The sequence below is a fragment of the Notolabrus celidotus genome, chromosome 11, assembly GCF_009762535.1.
Source record: "Notolabrus celidotus isolate fNotCel1 chromosome 11, fNotCel1.pri, whole genome shotgun sequence".
NCBI lineage: Eukaryota > Metazoa > Chordata > Actinopteri > Labriformes > Labridae > Notolabrus > Notolabrus celidotus.
In genome coordinates, this window is record NC_048282.1 from 21199753 (window position 1) to 21225747 (window position 25995).

Here is a 25995-nt window from a genome sequence, read left to right on the forward strand (position 1 = left end):
GCACATGGGCATGAAGAGGGGGGATTTGGGGAAGGTGAGCAGTGTGAGTAAATACGGGTTTCTGGGGGTGTCATCATGTAGTGGATGAAGAGGTGAAGGGGATCAGATGGTAATACCAGGGGGAGGCTATTTGTCTCCTGCAGGGACACAAGGGGTCTTATCCTTCCAGCAGACCTAGGCTCAAAAGGCGGTGTGCAGGAACTTGGCTCACCTCGCTGCACTTGGGAACGAGACATTAGGGAGAACAGACATGATAAACTGTTTAGTATACACAGCACACACTGACACACATTCATACACCAATTCACATGTACAGGATCATGCATGGATGCCCTTTGTTGCGAACACAGTACTCACAGACATACTTGAACTCATAATGAGACAGCACTGGCACAGTGATAACAAACAAATGAAAAATGTATAGAATACATTTTCTACAAACCACAGAGAAGCCTGAATAATTATTTGCAGGACAATATGCACTGTACACTAACTCAATTTGAAATGCTTAATATTAATGCAGTCCCTCCTCATGGTTGGGCGCAATAGAGAGGCTGTGGCGTATGCTGTCTGGTGATTTCAGTTTGCCTCATTGAGTATAGCCCAAAGCACACAGACGTACACAGGCTGCAGAGCTGCTCTGCTGCATGAAAGTGTCACATCTGAACAGCTTTTGGATAGAGGCGCATTCGGACAAAGAGGGACAGATAGACTGAAAAAAACTCCCTTCATTTTGTGTGACACAATAAGAGCATTGCTGTTGTTTTTTCAGGCCTTGGAGCAGCTACTTTTCTAAAAGAAAGATGACAACAACACAGCTTTTAGAAAGCTAAACACGATTTTAACCTTCCATAAAAGCTCAATATATTATTTAAAGGTATGGCTTAACCTTTTGGGAAATAAGCCTTCTGTAACAGTGACCAGCTATAAAGCGATGTGTTTTATGGAATAATACTATATCTGATAATAGATTGATTTCATATGGGGTGCCACAGGGTTCAATCCTGGGACCTTTATTATTTCTATTATATATTAATGACTTATACATGACTTCATCTAAAGCATATTTCATCTTGTTTGCTGATGATTCTAATATTTTTCTATCTTGTAAATATGGACACAAACTGGTATCTGAAATGAACACCGAATTAGACAAAGTTAACACCTGGTTTAAAGCAAACAGGTTATCACTTAATATCAACAAAAGTGTAATCATGATGTTTTCACCCAGAAACCGTCAAGCTAATAATTTCCTGGTATACATATCGCCAATAAATGATTACAGAGAGTGAAAGTTACAAAATTTCTAGGAGTTCTCATTGATGAAAAGCTCACCTGGAAAATTCACGTAGATCACATTATCAGTAAATGACACTCCCTACTTTCCTAAATTATATATAAATATTCTGTTTTTTCTCTCTCTTTCTCTTCTTTTCTTTTCATCTTTGTTTTAAATATTAATCCCTCTTATTAATATATATATATATATATATATATATATATATTGTATGTAGATATTCTGTTCTACATTGATGCTTTGTCTTTGTGTTGATTCTTTAGGAGGGCCACTCAAGAAGCCTGTTAGGTTTTTTTGGCTCCTCCTGCACATCATATGTTTTAGTTTTGTTATTGAATTTACGTGTTATATCTTGGCTCGTGTTATTGAACAGCAATGTTTGGTTTTGTTCTTTTATATGTGCAATAAATAAATAATTAAAGTTTTAATGTGTTGTTTTCATCACGGGCAGCTTGACCTGCGCTTTGACAGATTATGAGGTTATGTAGTATAATCACTGAGAGCATCATGGCTTTACTTCCACACTTTTCTCATTGACACAGTGAACACGTGCAGGTGAGGAAGATGTGATGAGAGTGAGGCAGCCGTTGCTGTGTCTCTGCGCTTCGTGAGGGCCGCACAGCAGTCTTTATTTATTGATATCTGACAGATGTTTGAGCCGTGGATATAAGTTTGAGTGTGTTGTTTTATCGCAAGGCAGCTTGACCTGCGCTTTGACAGATTATGAGGATATAGGATAAAAAGAGACTTGTGCATTGCTTTACTCCAACACTTCTCTCAACAGTAAACACCTGCAGGTGCCAGCTCATTCAGGCCATATCTTTTCACATATTCATCCCTTATACTTCTTGAATCATTCAACTTTATTATTATTATTTTTTAACATTGAAACAGATGGGCAGAATCTTCAAATCCACTTCAGCTTCTTCAGCTTCTACAGCTTATAGCTTCAGCATACTTTCACATATAGACTCCATTCACACTTAAAACTGTTCACAAGACTTTCAGCTATCTACACATGATTCACTTTTTTGATATCTTTCACAGTTTCTGAGATTTCACTCTTCAAAAAAATCATCAAGTTTCAGCTCTTCTCTCACTTTAACATTGGTGTGTGTTGGATGGAACACTGGTGAGCAGAGTGAGAGGTTCAAATCTTAGAGTGGGCAGGCTGGGAAAACAACGGAACATGGCCTCTGGAACAATAACCATAAAATACACAAATTTCACTTAAAGATAAGATAAGATAAGATAAGATAAGATAAGATATACTTTATTTGTCTCCCGTTGGTGGAAATTCTTTTGTTACAACAGCTTACAACACAGGACAGGGGACTACAACAATGTACTAATATAGTTAAAAAATATATAGTAACAATAATAATAGCAATGACAAGGGTAAAATATAATATAATACAATTAAATAAAATAGTAGAAAAGAAAAGAAAATATGGCATCTATTACAGATATATACACACTATGTCTTCACATACACAAATAAGGCATCAAACCGTTCACTCTCTTTCCTGCTTCTGTCAAAGTGGCGTCTTTGTTCATCAGAGTCTTGGGATGCTCACGGTTTGATCCTTTTTCTGATAGCTATTAGGGTTATCATACAGCGTCCGCAGTTTCAGACCGTAGTTTACCCATAAATCCCATATTAAATCAACTGTTAAACAGCAGTTACAGAGTTTTGCGATCAACCACTTCCACTACTTCCACCACTTCCCATGTTTAAGACCCCTCTACTTATTCTGCTATTTATAACTTTTGTAGGTTTCCACATGTTCAGCTGTGTTTCATAGATTTCAGCCTTCAGCTTCAGTATTTCAACGCATTGGCTGTAAGGAAATGCAACATTCTAGTTTATTGATATTATCTGACAGAAGTTTGATCACTTGCAGCTTGACCTGCGCTTTGACAGATTATGATGATATGTAAGATAAAAACTGTGACAGCTGGTCATGACTTTCCTTCCACACTTTTCTCACTAACACAGTGAACACGTGCAGGTGATGAAGATGTGATTAGTGTAAGGCAGCTGGTGTCTCTGCACTCCGTGTGTGTTGTGCAGCAGACTTTATTAAAGTATAATTACACGTAGTGACTCTGCACAGCGTTAGAAGAATCCTTGAAAACATGTCTGTCACTTTGCTCCACGGCTGTTTTACGTCTTCTGATGTTACCTTGGTTTTTACCTCCCGACGAACATGTTAGGATATGGTCCGTTTTGTTCCTCTGCACTTTGGAGAAATGTGATGTTGAGACAAAGCTGACTAAATATTTGATGAACTACAAGACACACTTTTATCTTTGAATGACAGCTTATTGGAAACGACTCAACACAATCACATATTCAAATAAAATAAGCTGGTTTTGATGATGATGACGTGGGTCTGTTAATGTTGTTATTCAATTAAATGAAATGAAATGTGTTAAAGGCATTTAGATATAATCTGCCTTCAGTTCTCCCTCTCACCACCTGAGTCGCCAATTCTACCCCTGCCTCTAAAATGTACTTACGCATGAGTTTGCTTACCGGTAGTCACATTTTCACACCAAGTTTGTTTTTATAAACCACACACCTGTTTTGTGTATAGGCAACATTTATAAGTGAGACACCTGATTACTGCATGACATCCTTGAATCCAAAGTGCTGGTATGAAGTCAAACCATTCTTGAAATGTGCTCACCTTTCTAACCTACAACCGACTTCTCAACCAGCTTTCTATCTTATGGTATAATGGTTTTGATTTTAAGAGGGGGGACATGGTGCTCCAGCATCAGTCACCCGATTCTTTTGACTACAGTCAGATGAATCTTATTACAGGGAGGACGTTGAAAGGGGCCTCAGAGAGAGACATTACATATTTGTTTTACAGAGAAAGCATTCAGAATTATGTTCACTTATTCCCACAATTTCAATTTACTTTCAAAAGTAATATATTGGAGAAAAAAATCAAACAAAACCAAACTTTAATTTCTGGCCCAACTAGGAACCCTATCTTCCCTGGGGCCCTGTGTAGTCAGACCCACGTTTCACTGTCAGAGAAAGATGGCAGCCATTGGAAAACTTTGAAATGATGAGCTCTGAAACAGATGCTGAGACAAGTTCCTCCTGTTCACCAGTGATCCTAAAGAAAAACCTGAGATTCTCAAGATTTTAACTTCAGTCTCACAAATAGGCTGTTGAGTTGAGTTTTTTTCATTGCAAGTTAGGAAGCAAATACAAGTATTTTCAAAGTATTAAACACCACCAGGTATTTTAGATATAAACAATAGGCAACAACTACACAAAAACAATATGTGGAAAGACATGACAGTAGCCATGTTTGTTGGACTGAACCAATGAGAGGCAGATGTCCATGTGGGACACTGGAGAATGTTGCTCTTGCCCCAGCTGAGCCTTTGACATACAACCCAATTTTCCTTCCAGAGACAGTAGTTATGACCCTTAAAGAGCAGCTGGGGCAAAGCTGGGTGTGTGTATGTTTGTGTGTGTTCAGGGGGGTGGGGGATCTGTTTGGCGTGCACAGGCGTATAAGGGAATGTAACCAATATGTCAGTCTGCAGATAGCTCATCAGTAACCAGGCAGCATAACTCTGCTACCCCCCCCCCCCATCAGCCCCTTTTCCTCCCTCTCTGCCGCTGCGGTGTTCGAGGGGTCTGATAGGTCGATTGTGCCAATGTGTGAGATTGCATCACGTGTGTGTTTCTGTGTTTCTGTGCTGCCATGTCTGATAGACGATGTGCTTATGTGGTAATGAACCACGCTGTACTGCAGCCATTCTCTCAGACTTCCCGAGAGGATTTCAGATGGCAGCACTCTTCCCTAAATCATCCCCCCTCTGCAATCCTGATCCTGGATAGTCTCCACCGTCTCCGCTGCAGGCACCTATCCATCCTATGAGGAGGAGAAAATGTCTAGACTGTACAGATCACTTGCTGCTGACCTGTTCATTAGTTTACATCAAATATGTCAGTGCTGTACATGTGTCACTGAAGGCTTGTACAAATCTATTTTCAAGTGTGGACCTGTTTTCTGAACTACCTTGGACAAGAAGAAATGGAATCTGCATTGTGGTTTCTCTTTTTTGTGGTTTATCTCCAACAAAACTCATATGGAAGGAACAAAATTTCACATTTTATTAAAGAGATGTCACTTTTAAACATTACCCATCAATCATTGCATCACAAAATCATAGAGTCCAATTACAGAATCATCTAGGTTGCTTCTTCTTAAGTCTGCTCGACTTAGCATCAAGAGTAGTTCAGTTAACTTGATTTGGAGGAATATACCTTTCACACTTTGGGCTACACAAAATAATCAATACCATAGCTTTCATCATGAACATTTTAATATTTATTTAAGATGTTTTGCCTGTTGTAAAATATTAAAACAGCCAAGAGCTCCCAGAAACACAGGAAACAGAGTAAACTGAGGTCTGGCTCTACTCCAGGTCAACATTTTATTGTTTTAGCTTACCAGCTGCTGGCTTTGATTTCATGTGAAAAATACAAGTATGAGTCATGGTATTAATCCTATCTTCACACTCTTTTTAAGAAAGTCACTTAATATATTCTGTCCTGTTTTACTTAATCAGCAGCACAAAGAGATTTAAAAAAAAACCTTGTCCATAAATGTGCATTCTTTGTCTCAGCACTGCTGCATTGCTTGAGTTCCACATCCACTATGAGCATGCAGTATAATTATGCCTTGGAGCAACCTGCCATAGATGACAAGCTCAATACGCCTTTGTCAGAAAATTATCTGATTTACAGAGACATGTTGTGTACATGAGCCAATTTTCTGATAAATGAGTGCATGTATCTGTGTGAGAGAGACAGGCAGAGAGACAGAGCAACGGTAAAAAGAGATAAGAGGAAGCTGTGTCGTAGTCAGACAGGCTGGCAGCCCTGTTTATCCAAAAATGATCAAACCACTTCCATTTCCAGCATAGAAATCGATGTTGGAGCAGACGAGACCAAACTTATCTGAGACCGGTGATGCAGAATATTCCCACATTTTTTCACGTCACTTCTTCTGTGCAAAAGGTAATGGATAAGGAGGTTGAGTCCCTGCTGTATCCTGTGTGTGATAGTTCAGGAATGGCAAACATGCAGCTTCTTCTTCCATGTCATCTTGTCAATGGGTTCGTTGTGACAGCAGGACACAGCCAGAGAGAGCCTGATAAGAACCAATATCAGTCCAGTGAGAGACAAAGCAAACATGTAATAGGAGGTCAGGGAGGATGGTTGATTACATAAGTAAAGCGAAAAAGGAAAGGAAACTGCAAAGATAGCAGGAGCATGAGAGAGAAAGGAAATGCTGAAGTTAAATGTTCCATAACTAGCTGAGTGTTTGGCCTCAATCCAGAGAACACCAATGGTATGGAATGTATCATCAATAAGCACCATGCTTCTTCTATTTCTAGTTAAAATTAGTCTGGTCATTCTTCAAGTATCTCAGGACTAAGATGACATTACTCAGTTACGGGTTACACCATTTTAACTAAGTAGATATTCACTATAAATAATAGCGCCCAACTCGCAGGTGTTACTGTTAAACTAGATCAGTGGCTAACATGCTGACGACACAAACAAACTAGAGGATTGTTTCTCAGTTTGGTTTTGGTTCAACAAGATAATAGTTTTGTAAATACAAGGTACAACTGTTACTGTTTGAATGAACTAGCTAACTGACAGACAAAACTAACATTAGCTTGTTGCTTTGCTACTGTGTCTTTTACACCGCCCAAAAAAGCGGCTATTGTTAACATTTTTATAGTAAATAAAGGCACTTACATACAGTAAATTACAGAAATGTAAGTTGCTAAATAGCAAAGATAGATTTAGCTAGAAGCTAAGCAAGCCTAAGGGGGTAGATAAGGGGTTCTCAAACTTTTTTGGCTTGTGTATCCCCTTTCAAAAGAAACTCAGCCAAGTACCCCCTTGTTTGGCTGAGAAAAAAATTCAGGAAAAAATATGGGTAAATAACATGAATAAATGTATGCATGTGATTTTAAAGTGTCATAATAACATTGAAATGAAAGATGACACAAATTCTATACTTTTGTTGTGCAATATTTTTCAGAAATAATTAAACATTAAAGAAAGGCAGCTAGTACCTTTGATGGCCCAAGGAGCACACTGATTCATTTCTGTCAAACAAGAAGCAATTCAACCACCTGTCCATTGTTATCCTCCTTGCTGCATTCTTATTAGCATGCAAATGTACGTGATCGCTCGCTGAACAATTGATGTCAACAGACAAATGCCGTCTGGTCCAAGCAGTTTTGCAAATAACATATTTTCTGAATGAATATGCTCAATTTGGAAATAGTGCCCCATTTGATGTTGCATTGCAATAAAAATGAAATGCTGTTGATAAAGTTGTTTTTAATCAGATATTTTTTTTACATTTGTCATGTACGCCTTGCAGTACTCCCACGTACCCCTAGGGGTACCCTTCCCCCCATTTGAGAATCACTGCCTTAGATAACCAGTTTAAACAGAGAAATTATAATTAAATAAGTTGAATAAGATCAACACAATCACATCTACAATGAAAATAAATAATTTATATTAGATAAAGCTTAAATTGCATTTCAGGAAAGCTTTTGGAGGCCTAAACCTTGGAGTTCCTAACGTGAAGCACCAAAAGCTCCAACCTATTTGGATTTTATCACTCATGTTAAATGGGGTTTAATTTGGGGGGCTAGTACAGGGCCAGTTACCTTAGAAAAAATATTTGAAAACCCAATACAGATATCTTCAAGTAGGACAACATGTTTATAAGCACACATTTTAATAAAGCAAGAAAGTGGCTGGATTTCAAAACATATTATGCATGTAACATGATGTCTGCATGTGTCTGTGGACATGTATGTTTGTGTATGTGTTTGGGGTGGGGGTTTACCCCTTCAGGCTGTATTCATGCTTCAGTGGTATAACATCCACAGGCTTGTTTTGACACCATACTGCGTAGCTGCAGCAATAGTAGTGCAAACACACTGTTTATGGGCTGCTCATTTTCAGTGTCACAAAATCTCACTGTAGTTAAATTTACATGAATTACCTTCAGTACAACCTCTTGTTGTTTATATGAAATGATTTTGTAAAATGTTGTTATAACCATCAGAAGCATAGACTTCAATAAGTTAGCCCTTCAGTTAAGCGTAAAAATAAACACTGTGAAGCAACCATTGTGCCCTTGAGCGAGGAAATAAGTTAATGTTATCATAATTCTGAAGACAAAATAGACAGTGTGCTGCCAAGCTATCAGTCTCTCTTTCTCTTGAGGAGCCTCAAATTTGATTAAATTACCCAAATAATCTTTGGCTCTTATTTGATTTCGCTTCTGGCTGTCTTCTGCATGACAAGTGTTGTGTGTTGGACAAGAATAAAGACATACAGAGATGAAAAACTGATTTAAATGAACCCAGAGGGTACTGACCCAGCTGTCCTCCTAATATTTTCTAACTGTTCAACTTGTGTTAATAAGATCAACTTCATAATATGAACCTCATAATCGATTCAGCTTTCAAATGTGTCATTTTGATGGATTTATGACATGGAATCAAACATTGACCTGCTCATGGATTTGAGATGAATTTATTTAAATAAAAAGTTTAAAGAAAGTAGTGTACGACAATAACAAATACAGAATTCAGGCATTGTGTTCTGCTTTAGAAACATTCTTTTTTCATCCTTTCAAAAAACAGTGTTGAGAGCAAAGATATGTACAAAAAGGCAAAGTCTGTCAGAAAGAGCATATTAAAACAGAACTGACGGCCAATTATTCAACCAACTGGTTTAGGAAAGCACAATGCATCAGACAGGAAGTACAGGAAGTAGAAGTAAGAAATAATGACTGAAGCAGAGCTACAGAGGCATGTTTTAGTTTGCATGCTGTGTCCGACAACCCACTTGGGTGCTACCGAGGGAGGGGGGGGGGGTCTTTAAAAACCACAGAGAGATCACCAGCAGTCCACTGCTCCTGAAAACGCTCGTCACCTTAGCAGTGTCATCCCTCCAATGCTACAAATAAAAGGTGAGGTGCCCTTGTGGAGAGCCATCCCTCCCCTGTCTGTCAGGCGTGAACCTCAGGCCTGACCCCTCCCTTGCTTTCACTGTTGCTAGGCAACATGTTAAATTCCAGTGTTCTGTACATCCTGAAGACTCAGGGCTTCTCAGTGCAGACCCACTTATCATCCAGTCCTCCATTAGCTGAGCTGTCAACAGCTGCTAATGCCAGAAGACTCAAGTGGAAATAAGAACAACATCGACTCAGAAAAAAACAATGACATCCACGAGCAAATAGAAATACTCAAAAAATAAAAGTTATTTTAGAGATGGAAAATGTTAAAAATGACTTTTTCACACAAAAAACAAGGATATTTTTGCTGCTTAAAAAAGGAACAGTCCAGACGGGAAACCGTGCTAGCTGCATTTTGAATTACTGTAAACACATACAAAAAGTGGAGCTTAATCCAGCACCTGGATTGTGTTTCAGTGTGAGACACACTGAGGAGAATTTCCCTTCACATAATGATAAGACAAAGACTCCTTTTGGAACATAGAAAAACGTGTTCCAGTTTAAATTGTGCAAAAAGAAATCTTTGTTTCACTCTAAAGACAGTGCATCTTTAATTAATCATGATGAAAATCCGGCCTTGTTGTTTTGGGTTCATAACACTGAAAAACGAGCTGTTGAAACCATGAGTGTGGAAATTCTGTCAGAAACATGCCAAGACAGTCTTTGCACGGCATGGACTTTTTTTATGTGATTGTTTTTGTCACAGCATGTCCACCCCAGACTTGTTTTTCGGTGGCTCATGTGAGTGCTGAGTCACATTGCGCTCCTTTCGAATGAGCCCTTGCTTCGTCCTCCTACTGCCTTTGCAAATGAATGCTCCTGCTTGCCAAATCCCTCCCCTTTCTCTCTCCTCCCTTTTCTCCATTGTCAGCTTTAATTTCCGAAGGAAATACTGCGAGGGGTCGGCAGTGGATAATATCTTCAAGGGCCACTGTTTTGAATTCCACCAAGTCGCATTTCTGTGGATACCACTTCCTGTCACTGTCAGATTTCACATTTCAGCTCGTCACTCAGCTCACATCGTGACCTTACGGAGACATTCAGTTAAAGAGATGGATGGGAGAGGGAGCCGCTATAAGAATTTCAAATGGGTCTCATCTGGGTAATGCAGTCAAATGCTGTTTACAACCACTTTGAACCTGCAGCAGAGATGAGGCACTGACCTCTCTTCTCTCACAGTAACCTTTATGTGAAGAATCTAAACCTTAAAGTGCCAGTTACGCCCTTTTTGTGTCGGTGTGTTTAAATTATGGGGGATTCTTTCAACATCAAACCCGGTCTCTGCACAGTGTATGCTGGTGGTAGCTCATGTTAGAAAGGTCAGAGTTGCTTATAGATTGTGTAGAAGTTCATTACCAGGCGGTTCAGGGGAGGTTTTGGAGAGGATGCTGTAAAGCAGGGGTTACTAATGGCTCTTTTCCACAGGCCCGTCTTAGCCCTACTCTACTCGACTTGACTCGACTCTACTCGGTTTGTGTTGCGTTTCCACGGGCACGGTACCTCGTGTCAGATACCAGTTTTTCGTACCTGCTCTGCTCTGGTTCCAAGCGAGCTGAGTCGATACTAAAAGGTGACATCGACGAACTATCCGCCACTGATTGGTCAGAGAATGTCGTCACCAAAGAGTCATGAGCGCGACGCGCACCACAGGAATCAAACCCACCATTTTTTTAAAAACAACATCAGTATTGTATAATATCTGCACGCAAAGTTTCTCCGTGGTCCGTTGACGAAGTTAGGGTTAGCAAGTATACCATTGCCTCCATGTCTTCCATTGTTTGTGTTTGTTATGTTTGTGTCGCGTTCAAAATGTTGTGAACGCAGTTTCACGCAGCTATATTATGACGACCCCGCCCACCATGAGACTCCACTCGGGCTGGTGGGAAAAAGTACCCAAACCGAGTAGACTCAACTCGAGTAGAGCCAAGTGAAGTTAAGTAGGGCTGGAACTGTGTACTGAAAAAGGGCCATAACTGGCGGACCGCGGTCCGGGTCCAGACCCAGAAGTCGTCCCATACGGACCTGGACCTACAGCCAAAACACAGTGTTCTTATGTAAAATCTGAAGGGCGCTTCTCTTTTAACGGGGGCAGCTTTTGTAATCTTTACAGTAGTGGTTAAGCAGATGAGGAAACATACGGACCAATTGCATGCGAGTTAAGCCATCCCACGTGATACTACTCAGCCAATCAAGTCTGTGCATTCCAGGCAGTAAACATTACGACTATACAGATCAGACAGATGAGAGAGTTAGAGGCAAGTTACATGGGAAAAGACAGTGGAACGAAAAAGAAAGATGGCGATAAAGTTAGAGAAACAAAGGGAGTGATACAGAGGACTGCGCTGGAGAAAGTTTTGAAAACAAGGAACAAATGTCCCTCTCCAGAAAAGAAAAGTGCGCAGCAAAAACAGAGCATTTAATTCAGAATGGACAGACTCATTTCTGTGCATACTTCCCACTAGGAGCACGAAACCAGCATATCTCATATGTTCAGAAACCGTTTCACCTATCGAAAGAACCAACGTGAAACGCATTTGGGGGGGCATCCAGAAGGCACTTCTTCCATGCATCTTCCAATAAAAAGGTCACCAGAGTGGGCAATTTGTAGGCAGCATCCCCCCCGAGCCCATCACTGACCTCTCGGACCTTTGCTTCAAGAAATTTTCCCTTACTGGACCTCTTTGAATTTTAGTTGAATACCCCTGCTGTAAAGGAAAGAGAGACTTTGGACTCTTTCCCTTGCACACCCTCGACCCCAGATAAACCCCCTGCTTGTCCTTGCTCCTTTCCTTGTTTTAATTTCAGCAGCATTCACATGATGGAGCAGCTCTTGGACTTGTCCTTGCTGAAGGTGGAGGAGAGGAGCTCTGTCTTGCTTGGCAGGTGTAGGAGTCTCTTGGAGAGGCTGAGGACGGGGCTGGGTGTATTGGCAGGCTGGACTTTGCTGACGCAGGCCGCAGCCGCAGTACGGAAAACACTGTGGATGCTCTTCTCTGATGTGAAGGCAGAGCACTCCAGGTACGTCTCTGCTCCGTGCTGCTTCGCCAAGGACAAGCCCTATAATGTGAGGAAGAAAAGTGAGCTAAACCAAGTGGAATCTGTACGACTACCAAAGATAGACAGGAGACAGAAATCTAAATAAACACAAAGGGGAAGAAAGAACTGTCATGGGACAAACCTGTTCATGGGAGATGGGTGTCTGTTTCTGATTGGATAGCTCCATGCGTGTACATACGTCCGTTCGCAGGTCTGTCTTGCAGCCTATTAGTAAGATCCGTGTGCTGGGACAGAAGTCTTGGATTTCTGCTTTCCACTGTGAGAACAACAGAGGACATAAACTCAACATTAAATTTTAGGATGCTGTAACTTTATTGATCAAGAAGGAAAAAGAGTAAATAATTTTTAAAGATAGTTGTCATGGCACAGTTATAGTTATTAGTACCTTCTTTAGAGCGCTGTCTACAATATCCGGTCGGCTGATGTCGAAGCATAAGAGCACTGCATCTGAGTTGCTGTAGCAGAGGGGTCTGACGTTGTTGTAGTATGGAGAACCTACAGACACAAAGTAAAGTCATGTATCTCAATGACGTCACACGGTCATATCAACATATGATGCAGAAAAGTGGTTCACTTGGCGTAAAACAACATCTCTGAAAATAGAAAAACCTTTAGTTCAGTTTTCACCTCTCTCTTACTATGGTCCAAATCCTGCTGACACTTTTGTAATGCCTTTATACAAGCGTTCTCCTCATTTTCACACTGTACTAACACAAACAGTCACATCCACCCCTGCCAAACAGATAAAAGAGCAAATAATTACACTGAGCTTGACGCCTTCCCACTGGCAGGAACTTTTCCAGCAAAGCAAAGTAAGGGACTGAGTCACAGGCAGCACTGAAACAGTCACATACTTCCATTATTAGTCAACAGCAAAACTTTATTTACAAAACTTTGAGTTACATAATAATAAATGTACCAGACGTGCTACAAGCTAAAATGCCAGTTTGTCCTTCTGTGTTTTTTTTGGCATAGATTCAGGAACAGATGAAACACTTGGTCTTATTTTAATCCATGTCTGATTAATTGTTCTTTGTATCAAGAAGTCAAAGATGAAATAAAAGATGAATAAGCCGTTGAAAATTTTAAGTAACTGTTTTGAAATTTTTTGTCTAGCTCTGAATCGCTCTCTGTTTTCACTTTCCATCTCTCTCTCTGTTTATGTAGATAAGGCATATATACAGTTAGCTTAGCTTAAAAAAAAAGACTGGGCAAGGGAAAAAAGCTCACCCAGCTCTGACCCAAAACCTTAATGCCAGTTGAAGGTTTCTAATGGTTATATGTGCCAAAACCCTTAGAAGTTTTTTGGCCAGCCAGAGGCAACTTCTTACATGGGGCTTCCAGCAGATCTATGTCTGGTCCGTCTCCGATCCGCTGCGGTCCAGCTATGTGCTCTCTCGTCCATCAACACCTACTGGTTGTCATGTGACCGAGGTTTTCTTGCGGCAATCACTGAATAAAGGACTCCTCTCCTGATCCATGTTATCTTTATGGTCCTCTGAAAACCTCTGACTTGATGACTCCAGGCCTGGCTACACTCAAAATGACATTTTGTTGTTATAGTTAAGTTAAAAACGATCTATGATTAACACAGAGTGTTTTATTCTGAAAATTAACCGGATGTTTTCATTTTGTTTTGGTGCCTGACTTCCTGTCCCGCTCCATCTGCTCTGTGCTGATTGATGCGTCGTGCTCCGGCATCCGGCAAAAATAGAAGTCTTGTGTATCTGATCCATTGCGTTCCGACCTGCCGGATCAGAGACGCAGCCGGAACGCAACGGAGCGGATCCAGTGGAAGTTTACAGATTGAAGGGTATAGAAACCTATCAAAGCTGTGACGGATCGGAGACAGACCGGAGACGGATCTGGTGGAATTTGGCCTTTAGATATATCACACTATTCCATGCGTCACTCTCCGGTGTTGAAAAGAGGAGCCTAAGTGGAAGTGTGAAAAAAATGCAGTTCCCCTAATGTCCACTAGAGGCAATCTCCAAAAGCCAAGGAAGGACCATTAATATCCATATTAAAATGCTCATCTTCAGCACAGAATTAAACATGATTACAGCCTGGTGAAAAAAATAGCTTTAGTCTGAGTAGCTTATTTCTTTATTCAAACACATTGTACAGGAGTGTATTCCTTTTACAACTCATCCATTTTGAAGATAGTGAGACGAAGAGTTATGCAAAGATTTACATAATAAGGGCAAGGCTGAGTTGACTGGCAGGCGGGGGCAATGTAGCTGTTTGCCAAGTTGTGTAAAGCCTGCCTGAGCCCCACCTATTTGTCTGTTCCTATGTTGACTTACATTTAGGTTGGTTCAGCATTTAGCCAATATGACCTGTGGCTTTAAACCCCTCTTCAAAAGCCAATGGGTGACATCACTGAGACTGCATTCATTTTTTAAGCCTATGGACAATATACCAACCTCCCTACATTATTGGCATTTTTACACTTTTGTTTTTGTATGCAGAGAACAAATTTAATATGTATGTGTAAATTAGTGGGATTTTCTTACTGAGCTTCTCATTACGTCATAAATGTTGCTAGAGGTGCCACAGTTCTCTCATAGATCAGTGGTAACTTCACTTTTATGACATCTTCAAGTCATAATAGGACATTGTTCATCAGCTCTCTCTGACAGTCCTTCCCGATAACCGTCTCAAAAATACAACACCTTCTCTAAGAGGATTGAGAGCAATGGTGTGAAGAAAACACATTTTCCTCACATTTCCATAAACAGCACAGCTTTATGTCTATCCTTTTTTAACTCTCAGGAAGGCTCATGGGCTAAAAACAGACTGACAGGATGTCCGCTCTCTATTGTCTTCTCTCTGCCACCTAATCACTCCCCACATAGCAACACTAAGATTTAATTTCCTACTCCTGTCCTCAGGGGTAAAATCCATATCAGAGGATTTCCTTGCAAAAATAAGAGGGTATAATTATATCAGGAGTAGATGCTTCTAATAAACCTCTACCCAAACTAACTAACAGTCATGTTGTGTTGATTATGGCAGTCTCCCGGGACGCCAATGAAAATCGTTTTTACAACAGTAACACTGCCAAGACGTGATCAAAATGAAGGCTCCTCTGGTTTAGTCAGAGTGTCTAAATCTCCAACTTGAATCTGTAAAAGTAGGACTGGGCTACTTACACAACTCCATCTATCAATAACATTTTATTTTGGTTGGAATCAAAGCGGCCGTCACATAACCAACCAGGATGATGTAAGGCTTGAGAAAGAGGAGGCAGGAAAGATCTAAAGAGGACACAACTTCTGGAACCCACCACCTCCCACACAGTAACAGCCCCCTGCCTGGACACACAAACACGCACAAACACAAACATATACACACTAAATCCTTTCAGTTGAGCAAATATTAGTTTAGTCCCCGAAACTGCCCTCTCTGATCTCAAAGCAAAGAAGCCGCTGGAACTTTCTTCCTCCAAAAGACAAGCTTAGACTATAAAAGGTGCGACGTACACTGGATAAAAGGATGAGTGTAGCTCGACGTGGTTGTCTGATGTGATAAATTTCAAGGTACATGAGGTGAAATATTAAGTCTGCCCACATCTGTTTTGTATGTGAAAGATCGTACCATGTCACAGGAAGACACCTGGAGCAATGTTAGTTGAGCTTAACAGATTGTGCTTTATTAAACTAGAAATTAATGAATAAGTAACAAATGTAGCTCTAGTGAAAGTTCAGACAGGAAGACTATAAAAGCATCCCACTGCAGTTGTTTAACTCTCCTCTCCCTCGTTCAATAGCTCACCCGCTTCCAGCTGCATTCTCCGGAGCTGTCATTGGTTAATCAGCGGCGGCTATCATCCAATAGCTCAGTGGCACGCCCTTATCGTCAGCCTATCAACTTTCTGCTGTCTTTTTAAATGTGTCTCTCTCTCCAGCTAGTTCCTTCTTGCATTGATGGTAGGGGTGAGTATTGCCAAGAACCTCACGATACGATATGCATCCCGATACTTGTGTCACAATACGATAGTATCACGATATATCACGATATCACAATATTGTGATATATTGCGATATTCTACACAGTAAAGTAAGAAAAAATAGGGATGGTGTACATGTAAATAACTCAATATTACTCTAAATTGAAAGGACAAATTAAGTCAAAACTATTTGAGTGCAAATAACTTTTCCACTTTACTGTTTTTGAAATACTGAAGTTGAATTTTAGTTCCGATTCGGCTAAAATGTGAATTTTTATTATTGCAAAAATATCAACATTAAGAGTTGAAATATCAATATCATATTGGAGGTCAAAGTATTGCGATATATTGCTTTATTGATATTTTTTCACACCTCTAATTGATGGTGCGCACCCCTCCACCTCCCCATCTCCACCTGGTCTCTGCAAAGTCTTCAATTCCTAGAATTCATCAACCACCACCACCAGTGTCTGGACTCTAGGGGGATTTATTCTGCTGCCAAATTCACACATCCTACGCTAAAGATTTCTGTCAAGTTTCATTATTCATTAAGTTGTAATAAATAACATTTAATCTTCAAACTGTGTCTCTCCTGATTGAACTATGTTTGGTTTGAGAAAGAAAATTGAAACGAAAGAGTTGCTTGGTTTCAAAATCCTGTGAGGAGAGTCTGGCTGGTTATGAAACAGACTGAAATTTGTAGTGAAGCAAATGAGACCCTAAGCAACCAAACAGAGTGTTTCTTAATTATACATTTTCATGTCTGTAATCAGACCAGATGGTTGACAGAGCACTGAAGAAAAAGTGTGATATTTTGACTGTTCGAAGAAAGCATGACCAGATTTTTAGTTGAGAAACACAACTTACATAAGTACAGGACAAAATCAGCAAAGGACAGGTTGGAAAACACGGGACATTGCATAACCTGGCGTATGGACAGAAGAATATTCAAAAACATCTCTATTGTGTGGATATGATTTTATTTATTTCTTAACCGAGAGAATAAAAACTGTTCTAAGAAATATCCACATATATGTGGACGTAACCTAAATAGTGTCTTGTGTAAAGAGGCTATAGTTCTTGAAGTGGGCAGCCCGAGTTTGATTCCAGCCCACAGACCTCTGCTGTATGTTATTTCTCTCTCTATCTTCCAGCTTCCCAACTCTTTCCACCATCCTATCTCTCTCCTAACATAAAAAGGCCCTCAGATAACCTTAAAGAAAAACCTTGTTCTGAACTGCATTTGTGCGTGCATCTTTGATCTACTATAATCTCATGGATTCACAACACGTGTTTGTGCTTTTTTATAGTTTTGAGATACAGACATTTTGTTATAATCTTCAGCAACATGATACACCTGTTTTCCTAAAATGCAGCTAATGAGGCTGATTACCCATGAGCACCGTGCAGCTGACTCGCTTATAGATCTGTGGATCTGTTCTGTTGCATTTAAAGTTGACTTCATTATCCAGTATTTGTTGTTATATGTCTGTGTGTATGAATACTGCTGTATCTGAATGTGTGTTTGGTTTGTATGATCTGAATTAGTGTCTATTTTATTCACTATCTGACAGAGGACCTGTAACCAGACTAACATTCCTAATGTTGGTATATTTCAGAGTGATCAGGGGGTCTGATTGCTTCTGTTTTTGTCTTTGCTCTTTTGTGTCTGTGTTTTTATATTTGATTTCTGAAGATTGTTTCATCACTCTAGGAGATTAGTTTGTATTTTTGGACTTTAGCAATTGGTTTTCATTCTTCATCAATTTATTGGTGTATTTTTCTTGTCAATTTTCTAAAAATCTTGTAAATGTAATAAATAAATGCAGTTTTTCTTTGATATACTGACTCTACAAGAGTCACTAAAGGTTATTCTAAATTGATCAAAACTTTAAAGTAAATTTAAGGAAAATATTTCAATTTCAAATACTCTCATGCTATAATATAAGTAGTCTTGTGTGGTAATGAAATTATTGGTTTTTCTATTTCTATATAGCTTTATAATTTATCCTATTGTACATTTTATACAGTTTATTTGTGTATATTTTTTAGAGTAATACGTTTAATTCTATTGTTTATTTTCTTATAGTTAAATACTTGACTTTAGACTATTTCTTTTAGGCATCTGGAGGACTGCTCCTTACAAATTTCACTGTTACACCGTAACAGTGACAATAAAGATATCTTATCTTATTTAGACTTTGAGCTATGATAAAAAAGGTATATGTTTGAAGATTCATGGATTTACTGTTAACAAACAACTAGTTAATTAATTGAGAACATTTCTCTCCTGAGCATTGTATTCTTCATCCACGGCCCTGATATCCTAATGAAGCTATCACAGAGAATGATGAGGCAGAGAAGAAAAAAAGCCCAAAAAGTGATGGGAATTGACTGTTTGTGTGTGTTGCAAATGTAAATAGGTCTTATGCAATGTTTTCTCTGGAAAGGGTGACTGTCCAGAAAGTTTTTACTCCGTGGGAGATAAACACACAAACCTACATTAGTTCTCTGCTGGTTCAATTACATAAGACCTTTTTTTTTAGGCAGCACACACACCAGAAGGCAGTGAGGAGGTCATGCATATCTTTTCTCACAGTATCCCTCACTTGTGCCTTCTGTTCTCTCCAACTGTACAGCCAGCTAAACACACACAGACACACACACACACACACACACACACACACACACACTGCAAACATAGCAACACACACTCTTGCCCACACTCTCAGTGACTTCCACCCCCTGCATGGACGAGGCTTCCCCCTCTCCCCCTGTGAAACAACCCTTCTAGAGGCCAACTGGCACAGCTCAACTTCCTCCGAGCACAAAGCCTAAACTAGAGCTGTTATGAAATAAATCTATACCAGATCACATGGCTTTTATATTGATCCCATTTAAAAAACAATTCCATAGATATAAGGTCATTCTGTCAGCAGGATGTTTTATTAAAGCTATGACCATCAAAATGTTTTCATAACAGTGATCATGAACATTTCAGACAGCTAGGATCCAAATCCCAAGAAACAGGGTTTCACCAACATCATTATAACACCATTTATCTTTTTATAAAACTACATACTACTTTTGTTGTTTACCTATGTCTTGGAATGTACTTGAAATTTGTGTCATGTCAATGTCTACTTTGGTCGACCACCGGCCCAAAGACAAAAAGATATCCACTTGACGTGAATACAAAGAAATCAAAAGCATCAAATCCAAACATTTAAGGGGCCAAAATCAGTTAATTCCAGGCATTTGTATTTAAATAATTCAAAAGATTATTCCACTATCAAAACAACTCCTCAGTTACTTTCTGTCTGTCACCTTCCTCTATAAATCCACCACATACTTTTTTAAGAATCTCTGGCACAAATTATGTTTGTAGTATCTCTGGCACAAGTTATGTTTGTAGTGTTTTTCCTTTACACAACTCCCTTAGGTCATTTTAGATAACTTCACTTCTTCCACAAAGAGGTCAAAGGTCAGACAACCTAAGTGAGGAATGTGCCTGCATCTGATGGAATGAGTCTAGACTGACTTGAAATGATCAAATTAACTTTTTACCCACTCTCACTGGCTTTACATGTTTGTAACCTGAGCATTATTGACTTTTGGATCATCATTCATTTTATTGATAAATATATATTAATAGTTTGACTTCTTCCTTTCACATAATTACATTCCTACCTCAAATTATTGAATAAATATTCTGCAGAATGCAGGGAATTAAGTGTTTCATGCTCAACATTTTCAAGGAAGGAGGACCAAACTCCCATCTTATTATTTGCACCTCACTATGTTTATTGAGGTGTTATTATGCTTTTTCATATTTTACAACAAAAATATTAAGTTAAAATATTTGATGTCAATAATAAATGTGGGCAAATTTTTAAATTCTGAGGGAAATATATAATGGAGTAATCCCAGAATGAGATCAGAGGCTGCTCTGAACGGCTTGTCCGAAAAGTCACACGAGAATTACACGAGAACAACACGAGATTTACTCAAATCATGACGTCACCGACTGCAAAATCTCCTTAAAAGAGCATGATAAACAGAATACTGCTCTGATTTATGCTTCAAGGGTTAGATGTGTCCCTTTCCAAACTTTCAGGGTCTGATTTTTGTGGGTCATATATGGTCAACATTTGTCATAATTTGTCATTTTAAAGAGAAAAACACATCCCATTGTAGCATGGCAACCTTGAAGGAGGCTTCTCAAGTGCAAAGACTGCAATGAGGCATTTCAGACACAGGATGACATTGGGGTTTTGTAAAGACAATAATCTGAGATAAGTAAAATAATTTTAGGAGCTATAAATTATTTAAAGCTGCCACAAGCTATCAGGAGGACAATTTAAAGCCTGAAAATGAGCATAATACCCCCTCTTTGAATAAACCTTGCACTAGAGGACCAGGGATTCGGAACACTGGTTCATTTATTACAACCTGTGAACTCTCTACTGTCCAGGCTGCCCACCTGAAGCCATTTAACAGTATACCCTTATGTAATTCTAGAATTTGATTAAAAAACGGCAAAGAGTAAAAGAAAACTGAAGAGCTCAAATAAATCTAGAGGAAGTTTCTCATTAATCAAAACTTTCTGTGCACTGGTGTCTAATGGCACACAAATAATGCCCTTTTCATTGTGTTTGCCCCTGGCCCTCAAACAGCCTGAGTGTGTCACAGCTAGGGACTCCACAAATCTTCAAGCTTATCTTTTATTTACTCTGGCAGACACATGTGCCAAACTCCACTTTCATTCACATAGATTTTCACTCAGACTAATCCAGGTTGGGCCAATCACAACCATTTATCCAATGCTGGTTTGCATCACTGGAGGTATTTTTTTATAAACAACCAAGATGGCAGCAACTAAAGAGGAACTCTTTTTAGTCCACTTTCTGTTGGTGTTAAAAAATGACACAGCGTCTCATGTTACATAACAAAAGCTAAGCGTTATACAATCTTGTCATGCCAGAAATTTTTATATTATGTTGAAGAAGATATATGGATTGCATGTTATAACAAGCTACAGCAGCCTATTGCTAGGTCACATATTCAGTCACTCTGATTTGTGTTATTGTCTAGAGGTGTTCTGCCTGTGCTTGATTATAATGCTCTTTTGGAATAAACAATGATATTGAGGTTCCTGATGCATGTTATAACAAGCTACAGCAGCCTATTGCTAGGTCACATATTCAGTCACTCTGGTTTGTGTTATTGTCTAGAGGTGTTACGCCTGTGCTTGATTATAATGCTCTTTTGGAATAAACAATGATATTGAGGTTCCTGGTGCACGCCTAGACATATTAAAGACAATAACAGAACTGACAGATAAATGAATAATGAAAATAATCATCAGATTCAGCAGGGATTTGGTGAGTATTTAGAATTCAGTATATTGTTGGGTAATTACAAAGCCTTGTGGTATTTTTAAGATACAAACAAAAACAAATATTTTGATCGAATTAAGTTAAATTGTTGATTCTGGACCCTACTTGTCCTATGGGTAAACAAGACAGGCTTGTTGTCATTGCCTGCCACAATCCACTAGGGAAGATCTCTCAACAGATTTCACACCAGTGAAAAGCTGCTTATCTTCATCAAAACAGGATTGGCAGACAGCGGCAATGGGGTAAACAGCAACAAGCAGTTTTTGTAAAAACAAAGAGTGAGATTCAGCAACATTTAAAGTTGTTACTTGACTCCGGTCCGGCTGTGTTTTCAAGTGGGAGGGTAAACCAGTTCTGCAGAATACAGTCCTGATACTATCTCACTGTTCACACACACACAGACCAAGATTCTTGAAGTAGTCGTGTATTAGAGATAGAGAGGGGAGGAGGAGCTCACAGCCTTTTGTTTTGCCAAACAGCCAGTTTTAGTAGGTTAAGTTAGAAATATTATGTGTTATTCTCACCTGATGTGTCCCAAAGGCTGAGCTCCACACGCTGGTCTTCAAGCTCCAGACAGGCTGTGTAGTTCTCAAACACAGTGGGGACATAAGTCTAGAAATTAACGATAAAAGCGAGAGTTTAGAGAGCAGAATGTCCTAAACTCGAGCCAATGCCCTTCAGAGGATGCAAGTGAGAAGCAAGTGCCAAGTGTTATCTCACTGATCAAAGTAATTCCAGCCTAAACTAAATAGGCTACATATTTACTACTGAAGGGGTTTTTAAAGGACTCACACAATCAATAATTTACATAAATCAAGTAACCAGTTTATAGGTAATGCAGTGTTGAAATACATCAGTGTACATAAATGATCTTACATTTGTGTTAGTGCAGTAAAATGTAACAATTATCACATTTTGACAATGAAAACTGCGTCACTTTATATTAACTTTCTACATGTATGGCATCACAGAAACACTGTTAGTTAACATGGCACTACTGGAGTTTGAAGAAATGCTATAAGGCCTTCAAGAGAATTTTTTTATGGACTTTTGAGGAAGTTCAATCAGCATACTATCGTCTTACTCAGCTCAACTCAACTTTATCTATAAAGCACCTTTCATACATATAAACAAGCAGCTCAAAGTGCTCCACAAAATAACAAAGACAGAAAAAACAGCAAAATTTATAAAAGGAATTATTATAAATGAAATACTTAAAAGATAAAATAAAATCAATGCAGTTAAATTAATAAAATAAGTAAGGGTGGCAAGAAAAGTTAAAAAATTAGATAGCGTTAACAAGATCAGATGAATACAAGAAATAAATAGATAAATAACTAATTAAATAAGATAAATATATAAAGCAATGATTAAAATGCGTCTCTCAAAGAGCGCCTGATTAAATATAGAAAACTCCCTCTGCGAGCATTATTTTATTCCTCATCGAGTGGATTTTTTATCTCACAAATATGAGCTTTGATTTAAAAACCATCGATATTTTCCACTGCACAAATAAAACAATAAAACCTTGGCCATTATAAATTCCAGCTCGTACCTCTGGAAAGCAGTCCTTAGCCAGGACCTGTGACATCGCTGTTTTACCGCATTGGACGTCCCCGACCAGCACGAGTTTACACCTCGCGACAAAAGGCTGCGTGAGTCTCCTTTCCTTCATGATGAGTCAAACAGGCTCCAATAAGCAGAGAGGCAGGAATACTGATGATGAACTTTTGTAGATCCCCCGGCTCCAGGATATGTACCAGCTCAGAGAGTGTTTGAGTGATGAGTGAGGCAGAGCAACAATCTAAGTGGGGATCACTGCGGAATTTTATATTGTCGCGCCAACCAATGAGCGAGCCAGAGGAGGAGGAGGTGGGCGGTGCATGAGACCGCATCTTGTTATCTAGTGGTAATGGTGGAAGGTGAACTATGGAGCTACAGAGAGACCATTACTAAAGACATTGAACATCACTTAACACTTTAAAACTGTACATTCAATTAAGATACCTCCGTTAAACTTGAACGGTTTCTTCTCAAGCCACCTTTTATTTTTACCCCACTTACTATATTTACTTTTCAGGAGTTTTCATAGATGTGCAGAGTAATAGAGATGGGATTTATTGCTCTTTGAAGGGAACCGGATCTTGAGGAGCCGTTCCTTTCAAAGAGCCGTTCAAAAGACTGGCTCTTTGGCTCATTGTTATATTTATTCATTTTTTAGAAGTCAACCAGTGGTAACTCATTTTTAATCAAGGAAACAATCACTGGTAGCAGTTATAAGATACGATTCGGATCAGAATAATTCAAACTTACACATCCCACCAATATATACTCTATTGGTGGGAATTATTCTGAAATATTCATTACAATTTCATTTGGCATTGTAAACATTCCATAAGATGGTGCCATATCCCCATGCTTCCACAGTGAGATCACTATTTTTAATTTTCCCTCACCTAAAAAACTTTGTGGCACTATAAAAACTACACAGGCTACAGATAACTTCCATGCAAAACAACTCTACTGAAAATTTTTCCACACAAGAACATTTTAACACTAAAATATAAACAAAATATAAAAATAATAAATAAGAATTAATAAATATGTATATAAAAAATATAAATACAACTAGAATAAAAATTAGGACATTATACAAATGTGAATGCAAAATTGTACTACCCCACCTGGTGTTTCTACACCTTAACTACTTTACTAACAGGAGCTCAGCTCCTTGACTCGAATCCACATGAAAACAATGTAAACAATAACAAAGTGTAGACAATAAGTGTGAACAAAAGACTCATGGGGCACGCAGGTGACATGTGAAGGCAGCGTGGGTAATCTGCATTTAAAAACGTCTCACAAATGAACGGCTCACAACTGCGAATCGGTTCTCATCGTTCACTTAAAAGAGCCGTTCAAAAGACTGACTCGTTCGGAAAAGTCACATCTATACTATATTTACTTTTCAGGAGTTTTTTTTATACACGTGCAGAGAAAGATCAATAAAATAAAAATATATTATGGGCTATATAGAGGGTTCCTGAGTATGGATTTAGTAGGTTTTGACTGGATATCAGTCAAACACTGTGATACAGCCCTGTTAAGAAGCAAGCAATAGTTTGTTGCATGAACCATATGGCTTTCAGTCTCTGTGCATATGTTTTGATAAAATACAACATAAAGCATTGGGCTGAGCCAGTCACCCAACCCCAAACAGATGACAGATGGCGTCATTAAACTGAAGTATAAGAGAGAACTCAAGGGTGTTTGCCATTTGGAGAGGAAGTGAAGCATAGCAAGTTGGCAGAACTCTTTGATGCTATTAATTTATAACTCTGAATTGGAACATCATTGCACCTGCTGCCTGCTACAGAGGGAAACTGAGCTAAAAGGTATCCTGCCTCACTTAAATCTCCCTCTTTCTCTAACACAACTACAGTATATGATAAAAACAGGAAAAAATACTGTATCTCTGAGAGACAGATTTTCTGATCACTCGACTACAAACACTATATACAACAATCTCACTCATAAGTGCACTGTAAAGTACGCACTTTTTTAATGGAATTATAAGTACATACGTGAAACTGCAACCCTACAAGTGTACTAATGTGGACACTCAGTGATGCTTTTGAAAGTAAAAACATAAACTCATTTGTAAGTAGAACCTTTGAGGAAACTAAACTAAAGTGAACTGTTTAAAGTGTAGAGCAATCCACTTAGTACACATAAAAGATAACACAAGTTCAAGTCCAGTAATAGTGTAAATGTGAAAGTGCACTTCTTCAGATTCACTTGGAAATAAATAGCTGCAAGTGCACCTAGAACACTTAAAACGCTTTGGTAAGAAAAAAAACTGTAACAGCATTTCAGAGTGCACATTTGTACTTAAAGTTAACACTTTTTAGTGCACTGCAAAGTGCGATATTTACACATGGAAGTGCATTCTTGCAAGTCAAAGTGAAATGAAACTTGAACCCCCTTTTTTAAGTGTGATTTTTATCCGCATTTAAAAGCCCAGAATTTAAGGTAAAACTGTTTCTGTTCATTTTAAAATACACACTTGTAAGCAAACACATCACATTGTACTTAAAAGTAAAGACTTTCAAGAGAGTGTTTGGGGTTGGAACTGTCACTTTGTTGTGGGAAAGTTGTTGTCTGTTCAATCCTGCTAGGTGGCTAGAGCGT

At 38.9% G+C, this 25995-nt stretch overlaps 1 protein-coding gene across 1 annotated transcript; it reads right to left on the reverse strand.

Moving 5' to 3' along the window:
• Positions 1-8896: 8896 nt before the first annotated feature.
• LOC117822112 (rho-related GTP-binding protein Rho6-like) lies at positions 8897-23608 on the reverse strand. The gene is made up of 5 exons (XM_034696754.1): positions 23360-23608; positions 22329-22416; positions 12839-12948; positions 12575-12709; positions 8897-12453 (listed from the first exon to the last, which is right to left on the reverse strand). Exons 1-5 carry the CDS (start codon positions 23477-23479, stop codon positions 12208-12210), a joined length of 699 nt encoding a protein of 232 aa, XP_034552645.1. The 5' UTR covers positions 23480-23608; the 3' UTR covers positions 8897-12207.
• Positions 23609-25995: the final 2387 nt, after the last annotated feature.

Bases quoted from the DNA above. Each gene is read 5' to 3' on its own strand.
- LOC117822112 (XM_034696754.1), bottom strand. From the start codon at position 23,479: ATGAAGGAAAGGAGACTCACGCAGCCTTTTGTCGCGAGGTGTAAACTC. The intron at 22,417-23,359 runs GTACGAGCTGGA...GTTAATTTCTAG, and splicing joins CTAAGGACTGCTTTCCAGAG to ACTTATGTCCCCACTGTGTT. The intron at 12,710-12,838 runs GTACTAATAACT...TTGTTCTCACAG, and splicing joins TAGACAGCGCTCTAAAGAAG to TGGAAAGCAGAAATCCAAGA.